The sequence below is a fragment of the Apodemus sylvaticus genome, chromosome 19 (assembly GCF_947179515.1).
Source record: "Apodemus sylvaticus chromosome 19, mApoSyl1.1, whole genome shotgun sequence".
Classification (NCBI taxonomy): Eukaryota; Metazoa; Chordata; class Mammalia; order Rodentia; family Muridae; genus Apodemus; species Apodemus sylvaticus.
The window spans coordinates 29,624,304-29,649,192 of record NC_067490.1 but is presented as its reverse complement, the minus strand read 5'-3'; the positions used below and the strand labels follow the sequence as shown (position 1 = coordinate 29,649,192).

General features: G+C 39.7%; 1 protein-coding gene and 1 non-coding gene across 2 annotated transcripts in view; one reads left to right on the top strand and one right to left on the bottom strand.

Annotated features, from left to right (window-relative positions):
* The first annotated feature begins 1,076 nt into the window (after positions 1 to 1,076).
* The window catches only part of Smpdl3a (sphingomyelin phosphodiesterase acid like 3A), a 31,284-nt gene continuing 7,471 nt past the window's right edge, over positions 1,077 to 24,889 (top strand). The window contains exons 1-4 of the mRNA XM_052163659.1: positions 1,077 to 1,278; positions 10,768 to 10,981; positions 12,636 to 12,780; positions 15,642 to 15,738. Of these exons, the coding sequence (XP_052019619.1) occupies positions 1,176 to 1,278; positions 10,768 to 10,981; positions 12,636 to 12,780; positions 15,642 to 15,738 (559 nt within the window). The 5' untranslated portion in view covers positions 1,077 to 1,175. The remainder of the gene's footprint in view (positions 1,279 to 10,767; positions 10,982 to 12,635; positions 12,781 to 15,641; positions 15,739 to 24,889) is intronic.
* LOC127670319 (U6 spliceosomal RNA) lies at positions 9,886 to 9,987 on the bottom strand. The gene has a single exon (XR_007974532.1). It is a non-coding gene; the product is annotated as a U6 spliceosomal RNA (small nuclear RNA).

The following is a 24,889-nucleotide window of genomic DNA, read 5'->3' as shown; positions in this document are numbered from 1 at the left end:
GAATTTAAGCAGGCAAAAATATAAGGTTTTGATGTAGTATTCTTAACTTTAAGGTTGGAAGAATTAAAAGACCAAGTAAGCTTAGTGATAGAGATATTCTCTTAATCATGTAAATGGTATGCAAAATACACAAATTAAGGCATTGAGTATTAAAGAGGCCACATTAGGATACATCCTAAGACAATGTGGCTCTCCACCTAAAAACACCCATCTTCCCTTAATAAATACCTTGAACTCAGAGAAAGCATAGTATTTTTGCAGAATCATTTTTTAAATTAGAGTCAATCTTTTATTTCACTTTCATTTGATTTTCTAGCAGGATCTTTTAACACTGCACAGGTTCCTCAAGATAGTACAGTTTACATCTTTTATGAGGTCAGCATCTCTCAAAGGTTTGCTCTTCTCCAAAGAAACCCCACGCCTTATAAATTAAAATTATTGGCTTTTTTTTTTTTTAAGAGAGCAGATTCTCATAAACGCCAAGAGATAGGACAAAGAATACATATCAAACACAGTTTGTGGACTCTGGCTTCTTTGTCAATATAGTTTACAAAACTTCCTCTTGGGTACAAAATCAACAGTCTCTATTTGTATTTACCAGGTGTGTTGCATGAGGACGTGCCTTAACTCAGCTGTGGAAAGGAAAAAGTTCAGCCTGGTGAATCTGGGACATAGTTTGCCAACTCCACCTACCCATCGATTTGGAGTACTGTGAAGCCACACACGGCCAGCCCGACTTATCAAAGGTGGCCTGAGGCTTGGGAGTTTACATTTCTGTGTGAATCCCACCCAGGTAGTACAGACACTGAGGAAATCCAAACCCATCCTCATACTCAAATGTCTTAACCACACTTCAGGGTTCCCCTGCCCTTTCAAGTACCTCTGCTGAATGGCCCTGTCAGGTAAGCGCTCCTGGGGTTCAGGGAAGAAAACAGGCAAGGAATTGGATCAAGAGCATTCTTTTCCACCGACCTAAGAAATAAGGAAGCATATTAAAATAAGAGAAGGTCAGAAGAACTCGTGCTCCGGGGAATCTGATATTACACTATTACACGTGATCTGCTGGGCGTCAACACAAGGAAAGACTCTGTCCTCCTCCCCACCCCCAGGGCCTGCGGGTCCCAGCGGCGCCCTAGCTCGAGTCTAGCCTCCTGGGGCAGTGGCCTCCGCTCGCCATGGCGTTGCCGGGCAACTTCCTCAGCTGCCTCCTGGTTGCCTGGCTCTGCGGCCGGGGGCTCGGAGTGCCGCTGGAGCCCGTGGATCGCGCCCCAGCTGTGGGTGAGTGGACCGATCGCAACTGCACGGGACTGTGGAGGGGGTCGGCAAAGTCGCGACCGGGCACCCAGGACGCAGCCACGCTGGTCACTGTGGCCCAAAGCCAGACAGCAAGGTCACTGGGTCTGAGCCCTGGTGGGGGCGCCCCGTGGGCGCCTGTACGGAGCCGCCTGCTGGGCGTTTGTTTACATCCCGGGTCTGGGTTGTTTAGTTCCTAGGGGACGAAAGTCTGAAGCTGTTGGCTGGTGGGACAAGCAGCTCAGAATTGGCTGTGGTTTCTCCCCGAGTCACTTAGTCTGTCCAGAGCAGAGGAGGACCTACGGGGTCCCCACATCTGGGTGTAGTTTCAGTCCTATTCCGAGCGTCCTGTTCTGTTCTGCTTAGTGACGTCGGAGCCTTTTTCTGCCTCTTCAGGTCTCCGAGGCGTCTGGTCTCTTACACGCGAAACATAAAACCTGTGAGCGTTTCGTATTCCTTGGTGCACTTGGGTCCTGGCGTTGTGATCGCTTCTGTTTAACACTTAGCCGGGTGCCTATTATTCTGTTTCTGTAATCATGGCCTGCCCCTCCCTACCCCCTCAATCCTCTTTGCCCCAGAAGTAGCAGCTTCCAAACTTGGGGTAAAAAAAAATCAATCGGTATGTTAAGCCCCACTCCAAAATTACTGGATCCAGACTGTTAATCTCTTTCAAGTAAGAAAATCCCTCTCCAGACTAAATGTTTAGTGAGACTGTAGGATGCCTTCTGGGTTTTAAAATGTAAGGTGACTGACTCTCCCCTCTCTCATCTCCCTAGCTTCATTTAAAAATAATTGTTCTAGTTGGGGCATTCTGTTTTGATTTGGGGAGATAGCTGTCCTTTAGACTTCCAGCTGTGCTCAGAACTGAAACTCTTCTGCTGTCTGTCCCGTCTCCATGCCTGCCTCTGATCTGTAAAGGACTTCACTGGATGGGGTCCACGGAATCCCTTCTCTTTGCCTGAGTGAAGTGCGCCTAACTTAGGTGTCAAGCTTTTACAAGCCACACCTGTATGTCTGGTTTGTCAACTCTGGCAAATAACACCCGTAACAGAAATTGCCCCCAGAAGATGTATGCATGTGACTGCCTTGTTTTTTCATATTGCTAGAAATGTGCTATTTAGATTTGGGACTGCTCAGGATTTTGATCTGGAAAAAATGTCTCAGGTTGTATCACAGTAAAATCACCTTTGGCTTTAATGAATTAATTGCTGAAAGAGTTCATGCAACTTTTGCCCGGGATCATGTACATTTTCTTCAGATATCTTCCTGTTTTGGTAGGGAGAGGGAGAGAGACTAACACTTGTGTTGTCTCTGGTTTCACATTGCACGGATTATTTTGCATGTTTCCACTTGACATGAAGGCCTCTCTCCTTCTGGCCGCTTTGCACGTCCCTCCGCAACTACTACCCAGCCTAGTCTCTGCTTGTTCCATTGCTGTGTTTAAATTCCCAGTCCTAGTTTCCCCCTATGCCGAGCCAATGTGGCCAGAGGACAACGACTCTGGTGGTGTTTACCTGGGTGTATTTGGCTTCATTTTTAAAAGAGTTAGTAGGCTGTCACCTGCTGGTGTACCTAGCATATAGCAACTGACATTATAAACAGATACACCAACAACTACTTAAACAACTACATACAGTTGTTAGTATAATTGTGGTTCACTGGGTTTGCTGGGACAAATTATTAAACATTGTTTGAAATTTTTTTTCGGAAAAACTTGAGTATCACTTTAAATAATTTGAGCACTTATGTAGACTGTGGAACACGCATCTTGAGAAGTCTTTGTAAACTTTATCTGGAGAATAAGAAAGCAATTTTGGTAAAGAACTTTGGGCTTTGAACCTGAAAGTTTGCATTTGAGTATGCTGTTGACTGAGTCACGGGCCCTATTGGCGGCCTTACGGACACACACACACATACACACATATACACACACACACACACACACACAATTTATGTACAATTTTATTGGAGTTAGGATGTAAAACCTCCAGAGGTTCTGACTCATTTAAAACCATCCTTTAGAACCTATTTACCCTCTCATTTGTCTATCCAGCAATGTGGTGTGGTGGAAATAGCGCCTTGGAATCTGGAGAAACTGGTTCTAGCTCAGCTTTCATTGTCTGGTCCTGTGATCCGGAGGGAATCCTGAAATTTGCCTTTGCCTAAATGCCATTAATCATAAAATTAAAGAATCTTTGTTAAGGGCACACTCCGTCAGACTTATTCCTGTTCCTAGAGTTCTGTGACCCAGGTACTGAATTATGCCAGAGTGATATGCTCTAAATCCACTTCGAGTTTTGGATTATGAAAATGTAATCCCTTCATGATCTCATTTGACTTAATCCTCAATCGACCTTACGGGTAGATGTTATTATCTACTTTGGTACAAGGCAGCTTATTTGACTAAGTCTGTAAGAGGCATTGTACAGTGATTAAAGGCAACATGGGTTCTGAAGTATGATCCCTGAACCAGTGTCAGCCCTGTTCTTATGACACATGACTTGGGTTTGATCTGTGTATACTCAGGCTTCCTGTATGTTTTGCTTGATGATAATGAGGAAAAGCTTATAAAATAGTACTAAACATGTCATAAGTACTGGATGAAATTGAACGGTTGCATGCAAATGAGAAAGTCCAATGTCAGGCTGCAGGTTTTATAAATTAATGATAGTAAAACTAGCATCACATAGCTTGTTCAGTGTCACGTGCTTTCTGAGGCCTTAAAGGATCTTTTAAAAGCAACTTAAAGGCTCCCTTGAGTACTTTGTTTCCCCTTTTTAGAAGGACTGAAGCATCCACACTTTGGCCTTCCTTCTTCTTGAGCTTCATATGGTTTGTGAACTGTATCTTGGATATTCCAAACTTTTGGGCTAATATCCACTAATCAATGAGTGCATACCATGTGTGTTCTTTTGTAACTGGGTTAACTCACTCAGGATGATATTTTCTAGTTCCATCCATTTGCCTAATAATTTCATGAATTCGTTGTTTTTAATAGCTGAATAGTACTCCATTTTGTATATATACCACAGTTTCTGTGTCCATTCCTCTGTTGAAGGACATCTGGGTTCTTTCCAGCTTCTGGCTATTTTAAAGAAGGATGCTATGAACATAGTGGAGCATGTGTCCTTGTTGGAGCAATGACTGATGGAAAGGCCATCTAGAGACTGCCCCACCTGGGGATCCATCCCATATACAGACACCAAACCCAAACACTATTGCAGATGCCAAGGAGTGCTTACTGACAGGAGCCTGATATAGCTGTCTCCTGAGAGGCTCTACCAGAGTCTGACAAATACAGAGGCAGATGCTCTCAGCAAACCGTTGGACTGAGCATGGGGATCCCAATGGAGAAGATAGAGAAAGGACTGAAGGAGCTGAAGGGATTTGTAACCCAAAGAAAGAACAACAATATCAATCAACCAGACCCCCAGAGCTCCCAGGAACTAAATCACCAACCGAAGAGCACATATGGAAGGAACCATGGCTCCAGTCATATATGTATCAGAGGATGGCCTTGTCAGACATCAATGGGAGGAGAGGCTCTTGGTCCTGGGAAAGCTTGATGCCCAAATGTAGGAGAATACCAGGACAGGAGGCAGGAGTGGGTGGGTGGGTGGGTGAGCACCTTCATAGAAGCAGGGGAAGGGAGGATGGGATAGGGAGTTTCCAGAGGGGAAGTCGAGAAAGGGGAATAACACTTGAAATGTAAATAAATTATATGTATGTATGTGTGTGTATATATATGGCTACCATTACTTTTCCCATCTGACATATGAAACAAGCCAAGATCACACAGACTAATTTCTGGGTGTTAATCACTTATGTTGGAAGCAGGCTGTCCGATTCTGTCAACAATCTGTGTGACAGTCAACACACAATATAAGCCCTCGTTGACACAAAACCAAGATACAGACAGTATACCCCTCGGGCAGGCAACCTGCTTGATAATTCCGATCTAACTGCTTTTTCTGCTTTGAGTGCTAGATAGAGTGGATCTGAACTCAAGCTAAAGTACAGAGCATTTTCTGCTTTACTCTTCCCTGATATTTTCAAATAGTGCTTAAGTACTGAGTAGTTGACCACATAGACAATTTTACGTCAATTTTCTTCCGGATTTCATGTCTTCTATGTTTTTTTTTATGTCAACCCTTGTTATAAAATTATGCTGGCGCTGGCAAGAAATGACCACCAAAATGAAAACTCATCTTTGCTACTTAGCAAGTTCACTGTAGTTTTCATTCAATTTCTGAGGCTATAATCAAATGGTTGCCCCATTATTGCTGATGAGAGACCAAATCTTTTAGGTTCAGATTCCATCTTAGAGGATCTGACCTAAGGCTAAACTCAACTAACAAGCCGGCACCCAATACCAGTTTCCAGGCTATCCCCCAACAAGACTCGTGTTTAACACCAGTTTTCAGGCTACCCCCCAACAAAACCCCTGTCTAGTACTGTTTTCCAGGTTATTCCCCAACAAATCTACACCTCCAGGTTATAAGCCTGCCCTGACACTTCACTTCCTAACAACCACCAATCAGGAAAAAAGTCAAAATTAAATTTGTGGTTTAGCTCCCAACACTAGCCAATTATGTTAAAAGCAAGAATAGACTCCCCCAATCAGATGTCTACCAGGCTAGATTCCACTTTTTTTTTTTTTTTTTTTTTTTGTCTCCATAAATACTTGCCTGAAACTAAGCTCAGGACTCCACCTTTCTGCTGTGTTGGGGTTGGTGGGGAGTCCAAGCTCAAGTGTGAATAAAGAGACCCTAATGGGATTCGTCAGAACCAGCTCCTTGGCGGTCTTTTGGGGTTCATGAACATTTCCTGGCACCACATCTGGGAAGTCTGAACAGGAACTTAAAACAGTTAGTCAGCATTCACAGTCTAGAGCAGAGATAGAATAAAGAATGCATACTTTTTGGTTTTCAGTCCTTTCTACACGTACACAGGCCAGGATCATGTGTCTGCGGACTAGTGCCCTCCACTGTGATGTCCACATCAAGACTTGAAAGTTTCTCATAGGCATGCTCCAAAGCAACCCGATGTAGAGAAGCCCTCATTGAGATGCCTTGCCCAGTGGAGTCTAGATTGTGTCAAGTTCACAACCAATACGTCGTTGTGACTGTTTTCAAAGACCCCCCCCCATGGTGTTTAATTATTATCACCTTTGCATAGATTTGAAAAGTTTGCATTCCATTTCTTTCACTGTGCTTCTTCTGATATGTTTCAGGTGTATATTAGAATCAGAGTGAGTTCAAAACTCTTAAACATGGTTTGGCAGCACGTATGGAAGGCTATTCTGAAGAACACTTAAAGAGAACAAACAGGAAAATGCATAAAATATACTTACTAAATAAGTACAGTAATTAAATCAGGATAAAGGAAATGTTTCCTTATTTTGATTCCAAAATTTAGTTCTGTAGTCCTAAAGGTTTCCAAACTTTCAGAAAAGTAAGAAAAACAGACACACAAAACAATAACAAAAATACATGACTATGGAAGCTAGGGTCGAATCTCAGCATTAAGGAAGTTAATTATATATGAGAAAGCTGCACTGATATTGAGTTTATATGTAGATTATATATGGAAACTTGAGAGCTCTCAAACATATGGGCTCTCTTACATGAAGATCATATAAGCTGCAAATACTCACCAACTTTTCTACTTGACCTGGTTTATTGGTCACCTTTGGTTGCTGTGATAAAACACCATGACGAGTCTTTCTAGAAGAAAGAGTTTATCTATTTTTATTTGCCCTTATAGTCCCGGAAGGATAGGAGGGTGTGGCACGGGGTGCTCAGTGATCACACTTTCAACCACAAATGCAAAGCAGAAACAGGATGAGGCTAAGCTCTTTCAAAACCCTCCCCTACTATGACACAGTTCTTGCACTAAGGCTCCACCTCCTGAAGGTTCCTTGATTTCTCCACCAACTGGGACTAAATATTCAAATACCTGAGCCTATGAGGGACATTTTTCATTCAAAACATACCTAGCATTAGTTTCTCTACTATAAATTCAAAATGAGGAGTTCAACTTCATATATACATATATATAGTATGAATAACAATTAATATAATTAGATTATATATTATGTATTAATTTACATATATTGCAAAATATATTAACTTATATAATATAATATAACTATGTAAGATATGAGTGTAAATTATAATTGATATAATTAAATTATTATATAATATATAAATATATAAATATAATTAATTAATGATAGTAACAAAAATATGAATATAAGTGAAATAAAATATTAATATATAAAATAAATATATGGACACATATTTTAATAATAAATTTCTTTTTTATATATATTTATTTACATTTCAACTGATTTCCCCTTTTCTGGACCCCCACTCCCCGAAAGTCCCATCAGTCCCCTTCCCTCCCCCTGTTTTCCCACCCAACCCTTCCTACTTCCCTGTTCTGATTTTGTTCTATACTGCTTCACTGAGTCTTTCCAGAACAAGGGGCCACTCCTCATTTCTTCTTGTACGCATTTGATGCGTGGATTATGTTTTGGGTATTCCAGTTTTCTAGGTTAATATCCACTTATCAGTGAGTGCATACCATGATTCATCTTTTGAGTCTGGGTTACCTCACTTAGTATGATGTTCTCCAGCTCCATCCATTTGCCTAAGAATTTCATGAATTCATTGTTTCTAATGGCTGAATAGTACTCCATTGTGTATATATACCACATTTTTTGCATCCACTCTTCTGTTGAAGAATACCTGGGTTCTTTCCAACTTCTGACAATTATAAATAGGGCTGCTATGAACATAGTGGAACATGTATCCTTATTACATGCTGGGGAATATTTTGGGTATATGCCCAGGAGTGGTATAGCAGGATCTTCTGGAAGTGAGGTGCCCAGTTTTCAGAGGAACCGCCAGATTGATTTCCAGAGTGGTTGTACCAATTTGCAACCCCACCAGCAATGGAGGAGTGTTCCTCTTTCTCCACATCCTCTCCAACACCTGCTGTCTCCTGAATTTTTAATCTTAGCCATTCTGACTGGTGTAAGGTGAAATCTCAGGGTTGTTTTGATTTGCATTTCCCTAATGACTAATGAAGTTGAGCATTTTTAAGATGTTTCTCCGCCATCCGAAGTTCTTCAGGTGAGAATTCTTTGTTTAATTCTGTACCCCATTTTTTAATAGGGTTGTTTGGTTTTCTGGAGTCTAACTTCTTGAGTTCTTTATATATATTGGATATTAGCCCTCTATCTGATGTAGGATTGGTGAAGATCTTTTCCCAATTTGTTGGTTGCCGATTTGTCCTCTTGATGGTGTCCTTTGCCTTACAGAAACTTTGTAATTTTATGAGGTCCCATTTGTCAATTCTTGTTCTTAGAGCATATGCTATTGGTGTTCTGTTCAGAAACTTTCTCCCTGTACCGATGTCCTCAAGGGTCTTCCCCAGTTTCTTTTCTATTAGCTTCAGAGTGTCTGGCTTTATGTGGAGGTCCTTGATCCATTTGGATTTGAGCTTAGTACAAGGAGACAAGGATGGATCAATTCGCATTCTTCTGCATGCTGACCTCCAGTTGAACCAGCACCATTTGTTGAAAAGGCTATCTTTTTTCCATTGGATGTTTTCAGCCTCTTTGTCGAGGATCAAGTGGCCATAGGTGTGTGGGTTCATTTCTGGATCTTCAATCCTGTTCCATTGATCTGCCTGCCTGTCACTGTACCAATACCATGCAGTTTTTAACACTATTGCTCTGTAGTATTGCTTGAGGTCAGGGATACTGATTCCCCCAGACTTTCTTTTGTTGCTGAGAATAGTTTTAGCTATCCTGGGTTTTTTGTTATTCCAGATGAATTTGAGAATTGCTCTTTCTAACTCTGTGAAGAATTGAGTTGGGATTTTGATGGGTATTGCATTGAATCTGTAGATTGCTTTTGGCAAAATGGCCATTTTAACTATATTGATTCTACCGATCCATGAGCATGGGAGGTTTTCCCATTTTTTGAGGTCTTCTTCCATTTCCTTCTTCAGGGTCTTGAAGTTCTTGTCATACAGATCTTTCACATGTTTGGTAAGAGTCACCCCAAGATACTTTATACTGTTTGTGGCTATTGTGAAGGGGGTCATTTCCCTAATTTCTTTCTCAGCCTGCTTATCCTTTGAGTATAGGAAGGCCACTGATTTGCTTGAGTTGATTTTATAACCTGCCACTTTGCTGAAGTTGTTTATCAGCTGTAGGAGTTCTCTAGTGGAGTTTTTTGGGTCACTTAGGTAGACTATCATGTCATCTGCAAATAATGATAGTTTGACTTCTTCCTTTCCAATTTGTATCCCTTTGACCTCCTTATGTTGTCGAATTGCCCGAGCTAGTACCTCAAGTACAATATTGAAAAGATAAGGAGAAAGGGGGCAGCCCTGTCTAGTCCCTGATTTCAGTGGGATTGCTTCAAGTTTCTCTCCATTTAGTTTGATGCTGGCTACCAGTTTGCTGTATATTGCTTTAACAATGTTTAGGTATGGGCCTTGAATTCCTGTTCTTTCCAAGACTTTAAGCATGAAAGGATGCTGAATTTTGTCAAATGCTTTTTCAGTATCCAATAAAAAAATATGGAATGCTTCACGAATTTGCGTGTCATCCTTGCGCAGGGGCCATGCTAATCTTCTAATGATAGTAATAAAAATATGAATATAAGTGAAATAAAATATTTATATATAAAATAAATATATGGACACATATTTTAATAATAAAGTTCTTAATACCATACTATCATAAAACACTCACTATGAAAGATAAAATTTGATCTAATAATTATTTCAACGCAGTAATATTTCTTAATATGATTTCCAAGTAGAATTGCTGTCAAAAAAATTGGCTTTTCCCTGAGCCCAATAGGAAGATTCTCTTTGAAGAACTGCTTCCCACAATATTAACAATGAGTACAGAGACAGTCATAGCTCTGTTTAGTTAGCTTTTAGGAATATATCAGCAATCCTATGTCTGTCACAGGAACATTAAGGATTTATGCTCTTTTTTTCTTTTAACACTGAGGGAAAGCATATACAAGTTAACTGAGATAAATATTTCCTTATTCTGCCCTCTACTTATTTGTTCTTGGTAAAGTAGATAATATTTCTAAGTCTTTCTTTTTCTACAAGAGTAAGCAAGTAATTTGTGAAATCTCAAGTTAGGCAAGAAGACATGATATTGAGACATAATTCTCAGCCCGGTGGCCCCAAACCTCTCTCGCTGCGCAGTCTAAAATTTACTACAGTCTAGGTGGAGCAGTCATATTCACCCTGGGCTCATTGTTTTCACATATCTAAGTTGTGTGTTCTTCTGCTATTTAAAGTTACTTCATCTCACAGGAGGGAGTTACACTTAACTTCACGGTGTAAGGAACACTGAGATTGTGCCGGGAGCAGGTAGGTATCTTGGCCCTACTCTAAACACAAATTTATAAGTATTTCTTCTCTAACCAACAGGGCAGTTTTGGCACGTGACTGACTTACATCTAGACCCTACTTACCACATTACAGATGACCGTACCAAGGTGTGTGCTTCATCTAAAGGTGCAAATGCCTCCAATCCTGGCCCTTTCGGAGATGTCCTGTGTGACTCTCCATATCAACTTATTTTGTCAGCCTTTGATTTTATTAAGAATTCAGGACAAGAAGCATCTTTCATGATATGGACAGGGTAAGTACATACATAAATTCTTAATTATACATTATTGACCTATAGTGTGATAGTCTTCATGTGTGCACCAAGTTTCATTGTGAATTATATGTGTTAAAATGTGCGTGATCTTCTTCACCAGTGGAAGCCCCCTTACGCATGAGTATCTATGAGTATCGTCGCTTGAGTCAGTGAGCTAAAAAGGAAAAGAGGGGACATGAAATCGGGGGTGACAGAGAGGTGGGTATGAATCTAGTTGAAGTTAGTGGGGAGAATGGGAAGGGAGGATAATCAAAGTAACATGCATATGTGAGGCTGTCAGAATTAATAATATGTTATATAACACTACGAGGTCACATTAGTCAACACTATTAGTGATAAAAACAAGTTTAGAAATCCTGTGAGGCTTTTTTTTTTGGTCGTATAAACATTGTAAATATGTTTATGATAACTAAAGAGATGACTCCATAAATAACACACTTGGATCAGTATCTTGTAATCTTAGCTAATACGACAATAATTTTTGATTAAATCAGTAAGAACAAAATATAACGATGGATGTTAACCTATGGTGACCATTTTGTGAAGTTTCATTCTATAGATAACTAACTAGGTTCATCCATCAGAATACTGTAGGAAGAACTAGATTTCTAGATCCTGAAATAAAGACTATGGCTTATCCTTATAAGGTGTTTACTTTGTGTGTAGAGTACTGTTTTAATTCATTTCTATTCTGGAACCTATTAATCTTTATATCTCTATATTAAATTATATATAATTATATTGTATTATGTATTACATAAATATATATAATTTACATCTAATTAATTTTTTTGTTTGGTTGGTTTTGTTTTTGTTTGTTTGTTTGTTTTTTGAGACAGGGTTTCTCTGTGTAGCCCTGGCTGTCCTGGAACTTATTCTATAGAGCAGCCTGGCCTCCAACTCAGAAATCTGCCTGCCTCTGCCTCCCAAGTGCTGGGATTAAAGGCGTGCACCACCACTGCCCAGCTCTAATTAATATTATTAATACTAAATAACTTTATACTAATCTTTAGATCTCTAGATCATTATTTCTACATTAGAGGCAAGGAAATGAATCACCATGATTCTAAACAACTTGCCTATGTATATATAGTTATTTGTTGGTAAAACTAATATTTGAATCTATTAGATTGATGATCCTTATAAATCTTCAGCCAGGCAGTGAAATAGACAGGGATTTCTTATACTACTCCCTGCCCAGCCCCATCGTTATAGAATTATTGTAGAGAAGTAGTTTATCACAGAGGCAGGCGGATTTCTGAGTTTGAGGCCAGCCTGGTCTACAGAATGAGTTCCAGGACAGCCAGGGCTACACAGAGAAACCCTGTCTCCAAAAAAGAAAAAAAAAAAAAAAAAAAAAAAGAGAGAGAGAGAGAGAAGTAGTTTATCTCATTCCACTGCACCCTCTTTTGAGGTTGTTTTTTGCTACAAAGGTCTAGCTGATCTTGAAATACTTAAAGAGTCCCGTGCTTCTGTCTACTGAACTACTGGGTCTGTGATCAAACTATCGCCACTGGCTACTCTTTGGCTCTAATTTTAACTTGTTATTCTAAAGTGGACATCTATAGTGATAACTACAGCAAGTTATGCATCGATCTAGGGATTTAGCTCTTCACATTTCTGTCTCTTTCAGGGATAGCCCACCTCATGTTCCAGTCCCTGAGCTCTCCACAGGCACTGTTATAGAGGTGATCACTAACATGACAATGACTGTTCAGAACCTGTTTCCCAATCTCCAGGTTTTCCCTGCACTGGGCAATCATGACTACTGGCCACAGGTAATACTGACCTCAGGTTCCAGAAGTGCTGAGATGATTTCACTCTTAGTAGTGTCAAAGTCATGACAGTGGTAGGTAGCATATAAGGAAGCACTCCTGTGATAACCGTCGCGGAAGGCTTTAGGTGATTTCAGAAGATTTTAAAACAAAATTTATAAAGTTTTTAGCCAATAAAGCATTTTAGAAGCAAATCACATAGTTTGTAAATTATTAATTCCATTTTTTTCTCTTATAAGCTTCTTCAGTTTTCCCAACCTATTTTCTTTTTTTATTTTTCATTTCCATGATAGGCTTAGGGAAGGCAAAGTGAATATTGACATTTTCCAGAACCGGTTAGACATATCATCACCTTCTGATTTAAGATAGATTTTTATTTAAGGACACAATTAGAAAGACTGTTAAAACAACCAAAGGGCAGGTCTATATTCCAATTCAGATCTGATTATCTGATTCAGATGTGAGACAAGGCAAAAATTATTTCCAGAATATTCAGTGCTGATGTGACCTGGCTCTCTAGCCACTCACAGAAGCCATGTTAAGATATCTGTGTTCTCAGTCATGGTACAAGGTTCTATTATAGCTGTGTAAACTCAATTTCTACAGAAATTTGTTCATGAGAAATTATAGTTCTATCCTCCCCCAATCAGAGATCTTGCTTAGTCTTGGGTAATTCACATATCTTTTGTGTATAGGTCACTCATTTATAAACAAGAGAGACGGTATTTGCCTTGCAAAGTTCTTGTGCAAATTAGTGATAATATATGAAGATTATATTTTCTGGCATCTCAGAAGCCCTCATAATGTGGTTATTATCTTATCCCCCAGATGAATTCTCTCTGGATTTCCTTGAGGCTTCATTTTATTTCATCTTCATCTTTCAAGTCAAATCTTAAAGCAAGTCAAAGATATAAATACTCACTTCTATAAATTGCCCTATCTGTAGGTAAATTTAATTTCATAAATACAAATTACATCTTTTCCCTATTTCTAGCTTATGGGTTTAAACTTACTGGAGATTGATTCTAGGATCTCCCACATCCTGAACCCTGGTCTCCCACAAACAAAGCATGTTCTGTCCTGTTGAACTTGATTTCCAGTCCCTTCCTTGTGTGTGTGTGTGTGTGTGTGTGTGTGTGTATGTGTTTGTGTATGTGTGTGTGTGTCTGTGTGTTTTTCTATTATTTATTTTTCTTTCTACCTCTGCCACGATTAAAGACTTACACTACCATGCTCTTCTGATATTAGCATGTTTTTGACTGTTTCATACATGAGTACTGTATATCATTTCCATCCTTTCTTCCATGCCCAACTACTCTTGTACCCCTAGCACACTTTAACCTCACAGTTTTAGATATACCAAATATCACATAAAGTTTCAGAGCAGATTTTTCTGAGGACTGCTATCTAGGCCACAATTTTAGAGAGCACTCGTATAAAATGTGTGTACAATTTCTCCATTAAAAGCCTTTAAACCTGCACCGTTACTCTGTAAACATGCACAGAGATGTACAACCACCTCAGCTAGTCATCAGAAGCATATAATATATCCAGGAATCCTTTCCCATTACTGTTCAAGCGGCGTGGACCAGGGTTTCTAGATCCTTCTACATGGGTATGACAGGTGCTACCAACCTCATGGGTTATGTCCCTTCCAATTATAGCTCATTTCTCAGTGATAGTCAGGTCTCAGCTAAGGATTGAAAGACTGACAGATGCATAGCCGACTGGATGTTACAGTGGTAGTGGATAGATACGGGGAACAGAGGGACTCTAATTGACAACTTTTTGGATGGCTTACCTTACTAATCTGGTGCTCAAAGTCCCTATATTTAATGTTAGAAAATTCAGAGTGATTGTAAATATAAAAATGACACTTTATGATAAAATGGTAAGGAGATACTTTAGGACAAATTTTATGTATTATATATATATATACATATATATATATATTAAATGATTCTCTCCCTCCCTCTCTCTCTCTCTCTCTCTCTCTCTCTCTCTGTGTGTGTGTGTGTGTGTGTGTGTGTGTGTGTGTGTGTGTGTGTGTGTGTCAATATGGATGGCCAAAGAGGTCAGGGACATCAGATCCTTTGGGATTGGAGTTACAATCACTTTTAAACCACTCAGCATGGCTTCTGGAAATCAACGTCTAGCCTCTGAAATACATATTCTTAATTGCTGAGCCAACTTCTTCAGTTCCTATATTTTTATATATTTCATTATTTAAAATTCACAATATGCTGCTGCAACTCAGGCTGCCACAGACTTGTGTAAGTCAAAAGCAAGCAGGCATACATCTGAATCTTGAAGGAACTGTGCAGCTTAATAATAGCATTCTCAGTGGCTTTATTAAAATATTAAGTTGCTGAATTTTCTCCAGTCTTACTGCACGCTACCCCAGTCGTGCCTGCTCAGGCTCTAACTTGCCTTCATTGTCTTAGAAATACAATTCTTTACCTCATCGTCCACCTAACCACTGCTCAGGCCCTGAGCATGAGCTATTGTCTGCACACAGCACACACCTCTGTACTGATGTATTTATGTCCCATCATTCATTTTGCTTTAAGGTCAACTTGAAATTGTTGCTCATTTCGTACTTTAAATACTGCCTTCCTTCCTTTCATGACAAGTTCTTGTTTTGTGCTCCCAGGACCTCTATGGGAGCATTTGGCAACAAGTCCTAAAGTTAGCCTATCACCTTTTGTCTGCCTTTTCCCCCAGCTAGGATATGAATTCATTAAATACTAAATTTACCCTTGTGCCTACAGAGGATTAACATAGTCAGCACTCAAGCAATATTTGTATTAATGAATCCAAATGCCTTTAGAATTTCAATTGAGGATTATCTTCTTTGTGGCCAGGACCAACTGCCAATAGTCACCAGTAAGGTCTACAGTGCTGTAGCTGACCTCTGGAAACCCTGGCTGGACGAAGAAGCTATTAGCACTTTAAAGAAAGGTTCGTGAGACACTTTTGCTCCCCTTTTTATTGTTTGTTTCAACTTAAATCATCTACATTTCTTTGAGTCTTCCAGTTCTAGATACTTTCGGTACCCACTTTGTATGAATGAAAGAGAATCACAATGTGGCCTTAGGACACACATGAACCTGTTTATCCTGTTTATCCTTTGTTTTCCTGTTCCATTCTCAACCAAGATGTTCTACATGGAGTAAAGGCTGAATTTTTGAATATGAATATAAATAAAAGTGTATGGTTTTGATTGGAAAATGAATTGAGAAGAAAGTATAGATACTTTTAACCCCAAAAGCTCAGTTATGAAGGCACAGCTGGTGATGTGAGAATGACTAAGGTTTTCATGTGTGCCTTGAAGATGTTTTGAAGAGTGATGTATAGGGTGCACACAAGTCCTTGACTGGGTGGAGTCTTCCTTCCCCTGAGAAGATCTTCTGAGAAGATGATGTGGGAAGCTGCAGAGTGAAGCCACGTGGAGGGGACCGATGTTAATGATGATGGCAGGAATGTGGAATATCATACGCGGGAAGATGCAAATACCCCAGCCTGGGGGAAGCCATGTGACATGCAACCAGGAAGGCCGTAGGGCTGCTCCGCTGGAGCTGATATCCCACTGCCCTGATATCCCACTGCCCGTACAGTAGATGTCTGATGTAGAGTTAGGATTTAGTATTTATCCTGCTGGGTGTGCATCTTGCTTTTGTCTGAACCTCCCTTGTTACCTGCCCACTCCTCTCTTTTGGACTAGTAATGTATGCTTAGTAAGCATTCGTCACTGTGATAAAATACTTAAGGGAGAAACAACTTAAGGGAGGAAAATTCATTCAAAGGGTTTCTGTTTTCAAAGGTCCACTGATTCATGGTCTTCTCGCCACAATGCTTTAGGTTCCTGTTGAAGCCAAGACATCATAGCAGAAGTGCAAAAAATGATTACTAATACTATGTTTATATTAGTTAATGATGGAAATTAGTATGGCAGCAGTTATTCCTTAACTAGTTCCCCAAACAATCACAGAGACCTTTTACTATTTCAACGCTTAGGCCTTTGCTAAGCAGACTCTCAACTAGTTCATCTTAAGTTAACCTGGCCCCTATCCCCGCCTGACGTGGTTAGCTATACCTTCCAGGCTTGTACTCATATAGTCATCACCTTTACTGTCTCCTGGAGAAATAATTCTTCCTCTTTCTTCTTCCCAGAATTCCTTTACCGCCCAATCACAGGATTTAGCCTTTCATTGGCCAATAAACATGAGCAGCAAGATTTGCACAGCAATAGCTTGTGTTTGTGAGGATCTACTTGCCTTGAAGCAACCAGCTCTTGAGAGATATAGTATATTTTTTATTAGATATATTCTTTATTTACATTTCAAATGTTGTCCCCTTTCCTGGCCTGGCCCCAAACCCGCTAGCCCCTCCCTCCTCCCCCTGCTCACCAATCCACCCATTCCTACTTCCCTGTCCTAGTATTCCGCTATTCTGAGGTATCGAGCCTTCTCAGGACCAAGAGCCTCTCCTCCTTTTGATGTCTAGCAAGGCCATCCTCTACTACATATGCAGCTGGAGCCATGGGTACTCTTTGGTTGGTAGTTTATTCCCTGTGAGCTCTGAGGGCATTGGTTGGTTCATATTGTTGTTCCTCCTATGGTACTGCAAACCCCTTCAGCTCCTGGGGTTGTTTCTCTAGCTCCCCCATTGGGGACCTTGTGCTCAGTCCAATGGTTGGCTGAGAGAGTCCCCCTCTGTATTTGTCATGCACTGGCAGAGCCTCTCAGAAGACAGCTATATCAGGGTCCTATCAACCAGCACTTGTTGGTATCCACAATAGTGTCTGGGTTTGGAAACTGTATGTGGGATAGATCCCCAGGTAAGGATCTGGATGGGCTTTCCTTCAGTCTCAGATCCATACTTTGTGTCTGTATCTCCTCCTGTGGGTATTTTGTTCCCCCTTCTAAGGAGGTCTGAAGTATCCACATGTTGGTCTTCCTTCTTCTTGTGCTTCATGTAGTCTGTGAATTGTATCTTGGGTATTCTGAGCTTCTGGGCTAATATCCACTTATCAGTGAGTGCATGCCATGTGTATTCTTTTTGTGATTGAGTTACCTCACTCAGTATATTTTCTAGTTCCATCCATTTGCCTAAGAATTTCATGAATTCGTTGTTTTTAATAGCTGAGTAGTATTCCATTGTGAAAATGTACCACATTTTCTTTATCCATTCCTCTGTTGAGGGACATCTGGGTTGTTTCCAGCCTCTGGCTATTATACATAAAGCTGCTATGAACATAGTGGAGCATGTGTCCTTATTACATGTTGGAGAACCGGCTGGGTATATGCTTAGGTGTGGTATAGCTGGGTCCTCTGCCCAAAAATTGGTCTATGCCCAATTTTCTGAGGAACTGCCAAACTGATTTCCAGAGCGTTTGTACCAATTTGCAATCCCACCAGCAGTGGAGGAATGTTTTTCTTTTTCCACATCCTTGCCAGCACCTGCTGTCACCTGAGTTTTTGATCTTAGCCATTCTTACTGGTGTGAGGTGGAAACTTAGGGTTGTTTGATTTGCATTTCCCTGATGACTAAGGATGTTGAACATTTTTTAGGTGCTTCTCAGCCATTCGATATTCCTTAGTTGAGAATTCTTTGTTTAACTCTGTACCCCATTTTTTACTAGGGTTGTTTGTTTCTCTGAGTCTAACATATTGAGTTTTTGTATATACTGAATATTAGTTCTCTATAGGATGTAGGGTTGGTAAAGATCTTTTCCCAATTTGTTTGCTGTCCTTTTGTCCTTTTGACAGTGCCCTTTGACTTACAGAAGCTTTGTAATTTTATGAGGTCCCATTTGTCAATTTTTGATCTTAGAGCATAAGCTATTGGTGTTCTGTTGAGGAACTTTTCCCCTGTGGCCATGTGCTCCAGGCTCTTCCCCACTTTCTTTTCTTTTAGTTTCAGTGTATCTGGTTTTATTTGGAGGTCCTTGATCCACTTGGACTTGAGCTTTGTACAAGGAAATAAGAATGGATTGATTTGTCTTCTTCTGCATGTTAATTGCCAATTAAACCAGCACCATTTGTTGAAAATGCTACCTTTTTTCCACTGGATGGTTTTAGCTCCTTTGTCAAAGATCAAGTGGTGGTAGGTATGTGGGTGCATTTCTAGGTCTTCGATTCTATTCCATTGATCTACCTGCCTGTCACTATACCAATACCATGTAATTTTTTCACTATTGCTCTGTAGTACAGCTTGAGGTCTGGGATGCTGATTGCCGCAGAAGTCCTTTTATTGTTGAAAATAGTTTTTGCTATCCTGAGTTTTTTGTTATTCCAGATGAATTTGAGAATTGCACTTTCTAACTCTATGAAGAATTGAGTTGGAATCTTGATGGGGATTGCCTTGGATCTATAGATTGCTTTCAGCAAGATAGTCATTGTTGCTATATTAATCCTGTCAATCCATGAGCATGGGAGATCTTTCCATCTTCTGAGATCTTCTTTGTTTTCTTTCTTCAGAGACTTGAAGTTTTTGTCATACAGATCTTTCATTTGTTTAATTAGAATCACACCAAGGTATTTTATATTATATTTTTGGCTATTGTGAAGGGAGTTGTTTCTCTAATTTCTTTTTCAGTCTTTTTATCCTTTGAGTACAGGAAGGCCATTGATTTGGTTGAGTTCATTTTTGTATCCATCATGCTGATGTTGTTTATCAGGTTTTGGAATTCTCTGGTAGAATTTTTGGGGTCACTTAAGTATACTATCATATCATCTGCCAATAGTAACATTTTGGCTTCTTCCTTTCCAATTTGTATCCATTTGACCTCTTTTTGTTGTCTAATTGCTCTGGCTAGGACTTCCAAAATATTATATTGAATATGTAGAGAGAGAGAGTGGACAGTCTTGTCTGGTCCCTGATTTTAGTGTGATTGCTTCAAGTTTCTCTCCATTTAGTTTGATGTTGGATACTGGTTTGCTGTATATTGCTTTTGCTATGTTTGGGTATGCCCTTTGATTTCCTGTTCTTTCCAACACTTTCATCATGAAGTGGTGCTGTATTTTTTCAAATGATTTCTCAGCATCTAATAAATGATCATGTGGTTTTTTTCTTTGAGTTTGTTTATATAGTGGATTAAATTGAGGGATTTTCTTATATTGAACCATCCCTGCATCCCTGAGATGAAGCCTACTTGATCATGATGGATGATCTTTTTGATGTGTCCTTGGATTCGGTTTGTGAGAATTTTATTGATTATTTTTTACATCAATATTAATAAGGGAAATTGATATGAAGTTCTCTTTGTAGGGTCTTTGTCTGGTTTAAGTGTCAGAGTAATTGTGGCTTCATAGAACGTATTAGGTAGTGTTCCTTCCATTTCTATTTTGTGGAATAGTTTGGAAAGTAGTGGTTATAGGTCTTTTTGAAGGTCTGATAGAATTCTGCACTAAACCCATTTGGTCCTGGGCTTTCCTTTATTGGGAAACTATTGATGACAGCTTCTATTTCATTATGGGTTATGGGACTGTTTATATAACCATCCTGATTTAACTTTGGTACCTGGTATTTGTCTAGGAAATTGTCCATTTCATCCAGTTTTTCCAGTTTTGTTGAGTAAAGACATTTTTAGTAGGATCTGATGATTTTTTGGATTTCCTCAGTTTCTGTTGTTATGTCTCCCTTTTCATTTCTGATTTTGTTGATTTGGATATTGTCTCTGTTCCCCCTGGTTAGTCTGGATAAGGGCTTGTCTATCTTGTTGATTTTTTTTCAAAGAACAGCTCCTAGAATGCTTGATTCTTTGTACAGTTTTTGTTGTTTTTGTTTCTGCTTGGCTGATTTCACACCTGAGTCTGATGATTTCCTGCCTTCTACTCCTCTTGGGTGTATCAGCTTATTTCTATTCTAGAGCTTTCAGGCATGCTATTAAGCTGCTAGTTTATGCTCTCTCCAGTTTCATTTTGAAGGCACTCAGAGCTATGAGTTTTCCTTTTAGCACTGCTTTCATGCATCCCATAGGTTTGGGTATGTTGTAGCTTCATTTTCATTAAATTCTAAAAAGTCTTTAATTTCTTTCTTTATTTCTTCCTTGACCAAGTTATCATTGAGTAGACTGTTGCTCAGCTTCCTTGTGTATGTGGGCTTTCTTTTGTTTCTGTTGCTATTGAAGATCAGCCTTAATCCCTAGTGATCTTATTGGAGGCATGGGATTATTTCAATGTTCTTATATCTGTTGAGACCTGTTTTGTGACTGATTATATGGTCAGTTTTGGAGAAGGTACCATGTAGTGCTGAGAAGGGGGTATATTCTTTTGATTTATGATGAAATGTTCTATAGATATCTGTTAAATCCATTTGGTCCATAACTTTTGTCAGTTTCACTGTATCTCTGTTTATTTTGTGTTTCCCTGATCTGTCCATTAGTGAGAGTGGGGTGTTGAAGTCCCCCACAATTATTGTGTGAGGTTCAATGCATGCTTTGAGCTTTAGTAAAGTTTCTTTTATGAACATGGGTGCCCTTACATTTGGAGCATAGATGTTCAGACTTGAGAGTTCTTGGATGATTTTTCCTTTGAAGAGTATGAAGTGTCCTTCCTTATCTTTCTTGATGACTTTTGGTTGAAAGTGAATTATATCTGATATTAGAATGGCTAATATCCACCTTGTTTCCTGTGACCATTTGCTTGGAAAATTGTTTTCCAGCCCTTTAGTCAGTTTTAAAGTCAGCCCTTTAAGTAGTTTTTATCTTTGATACTGAGGTGTGTTTCCTGTATGCAGCAAAATGCTCTGTCCTATTTATGTATCCTATTCGTTAGTCTATGTCTTTTTAATATGGAATTAAGTCCATTGATGTTATGAGATATTAAGGAATAGAGATTGTTGCTTCCTGTTATATTTGATGTTATTTTTATGTTTCTGTGGTTATCTTCTTTGGGTTGTTGAAAGATTACTTTCTTGCTTTTTCTAGGGTGTAATTTCCCTCCTTGTGTCGTCGTTTTCCATCTATTATCCTTTATAGGGCTGGATTTCTGAAGAGATATTGAGTAAATTTGGTTTTGTCATACAATATCTTGGTTTCTCGATCTATGGTAACTGAGAATTTTGCTGGGTATAGTAGTATGGGCTGGCATTTGTGTTCTGTTAGGGTCTGTATGAGATCTGCCCAGGATCTTCTAGCTTTCATAGTCTCTGGTAAGAAGTATGGTGTATTTCTGATAGATCTGCCTTTATATGTTGCTTGACCTTTTTCCATTACAGCTTTTAATAATCTTTCTTTATTTAGTGCATTTGGCATTTTTGACTATTATATGATGGGAGGAATTTCTTTTCTGGTGCAATCTATTTGGAGTTCTGTAGGCTTCTTGTATGTTCATGGGCATCTCTTTCTTTACATTAGGGAAGTTTTCTTCTATAGTTTTGTTGAAGATATTTACTGGCCCTTTAAGTTGGGAATCTTTACTCTCTTCTATACCTATTATCCTTAGGTTTGGTCTGTTCATTGTGTCCTGTATTTCTTGGATGTTTTGGGTTAGGAGCTTTTTGCATTTTGCATTTTCTTTGACTGTTGTGCCAATGTCTTCTATGGTATTTTCTGCACCTGAGATTCTCTCTATCTCTTGTATTCTGTTGTTGATTCTTGCATATATGACTCCTGATTTCTTTCCTAGGTTTCCCATGTCCAGACTTCTCTCCCTTTGTGGTTTCTTTATTGTTTCTACTTCCAGTTTTAGATCCTGGATGGTTTTGTTCAATTCCTTCACCTGTTTGGTCATGTTTGCCTGTAAATCTTTAAGGTTGTGTGTGTGTGTGTGTGTGTGTGTGTGTTTCCCCTTTAAGAGCTTCTACCTGTTTACCTGTGTTCTCCTGAATTTCTTTAAGGTAGTTATTTGTGTCCTTCTTGAAGCCCTCTATCAGCATAATGAGAGAATTTTAAAGCAGTCTCCTGCTTTTCTGGTGTGTTGGAGTAACCAGGGCTCGCTGTGGTGGTAGAATTGGGTTCTGATGATGCCAAGTGTCATTGGTTTCTGGGTTTGTGTGTGTGTGTGTGTGTGTGTGTTCTTGTGCTTGCTTTTCCCCATTTGGTCATCTCTAGTGTTTGCTGGTCTTGCTGTCTTTGACTGTCACTCTTCTGATTTGCAAGCCTGTGTGTCAGTACTCCTGGGAGACCAGTTCTCTCCTTGAGGAATTTAGGTATGGAGAGCAGTGCTACAGTGTCAGCTCTGTGCTTGCAGGTATGTAGGCACTCCTGGGAGACCAGCTCTCTCCTGGCAGCATTTGTATATGTAGGTCTGTGGTCCAGGATCAGCTCTGGGCACAGACAGAAATCGGAAGCCTCCAGTCCCAGGCTACTCCTGGGTTCCTATGTCCTGAGTGTTCTGGGTGTGTGCCTCTGAGCAGCACTCACATGCCTGTCCACACTCCCGGGAGGCTATCTGTCTCCCTGTGCCACCTGGGTATGGAGCCCTGTGGCTGATGATCTGGGATACCGTATCATTTAGCATTTGAATACATAGCAGCATCAGACCAACCCACTACACAGAGCAGTTTGTTAGAGACTAGGTCCTTATCTCCTGTCAACTATAGAAGGGGGTGGGGAGTTGAAAGAGAACTAGAGAGGAAAGGACTAAGGAAGAGAGAAAGGGAAAAGAGAGCAAGGAAGACCATAAGGAATCAGTGTGAGCAGGCACAAGACACTCTATTTGAAGATATTCCTCCTGTAGTCTACAAGTCCCTACCTCCAAAGGCTTAGCTGACTTATCAATGGCTACATGTTTATGCCCCCTTATGGTTTAGAAACCTCTGAATATGGGCATCATCTGAGATCAGTGCTTCAACATATAAAGGTCTTTGGAAACATTTCAAGTCTAAACTAAGGCAGAATATCTTACTTGTGCCTTGTATGTCGTAAATATGTAACTTTAAAACATGATTTTTCCCTTCTTAGGAGATAGACACAGGTGGATCTCTAGGGCTCTGTGGTCAGTTAGCCTGGGTTGGGAGTCCCTGTCATCAGATATACAGCATCTGATGAATTTCACTGGAGAGGTTGGCTTCTGACCTCTACATGCACGTGCACGTGTACACACACACACACACACACACTACTATTACTGTGGGGGAAAGTATAATGTGCTATGACTATAGGGTAAAAAATGGAAGTTATAGAGGCTATGATCAAACATGATATAAAGCATGGGAATAGATGCTTAGTGAGTAGGCACAGAACAAAAAGGCACAAGACTAGAGTGGCTCACTCTAAGTCAGACGAATATGTGATTTTTCTGGGTATCTCTAGCAGGATCCTCTGTATCTTCATTCTTTAGATTTTTATATTTCATTGTATCTCTCATCTTAAATCCTATTATTTAAAGCTCCGGCCTATTAAGTAGTTTTTAAGATTAAAATATAATTTTATCATTTCTTCATTTCCTTTCCTCCGTCCAAGTCTTTCATGTATGTCTCCCCTATTGCTCTTTCAATGCACAGACTCTTCTTTGTTGTTATTTATGTCAATGAATGGGTGGATGATGGATTCATGGGTGGATGAATGGATGGATGGGTGGGTAATAGATGAACAGATGAATGGATGGAGATATAGTTTTCTAAACACATAAATAGTCTGTATAATGCTACTCGTATGCACATGTTTTTAGGGCTGAGCATTTGGTATTGGATAACCAATTGATGTGCTTTTGTCCTGGACAAAACTATTTCTCCTCTTCTCATTATGCCTTAATTTCCTGTAGTTCTTTGTCTAAGGTTGATGAAGGCTGTGAGCTTTACCCCTCCCATGCTAACATGCCTATTTATGTTGTCCTTCTTCAGTCATATTTAGGTAACCATGTTGGTGAGACTTTATGTGTATAGCTTTCCTGATATTTCTTGGAGACACAATCTTACAAAGTCCCTGATCCCCTGGCTCTTACGATCCTTCTCCATTTCCCAGAATTATCCCTGAGTCTTAGGTGCAGGGGTACTGCTGTAGATCTTACAGTTGTGGGAGAGTTCCACAGCTCTGTAGTTTGATCAGTTGTAGTTTTGTTTAATATACATTATTTTTTTAAAAATTCAGTTCCATTGCCCACTGCCCAAATATTCATATTGGATGCAACTCTTCTTACTTCATAACCTTACATATTGGTCCTGA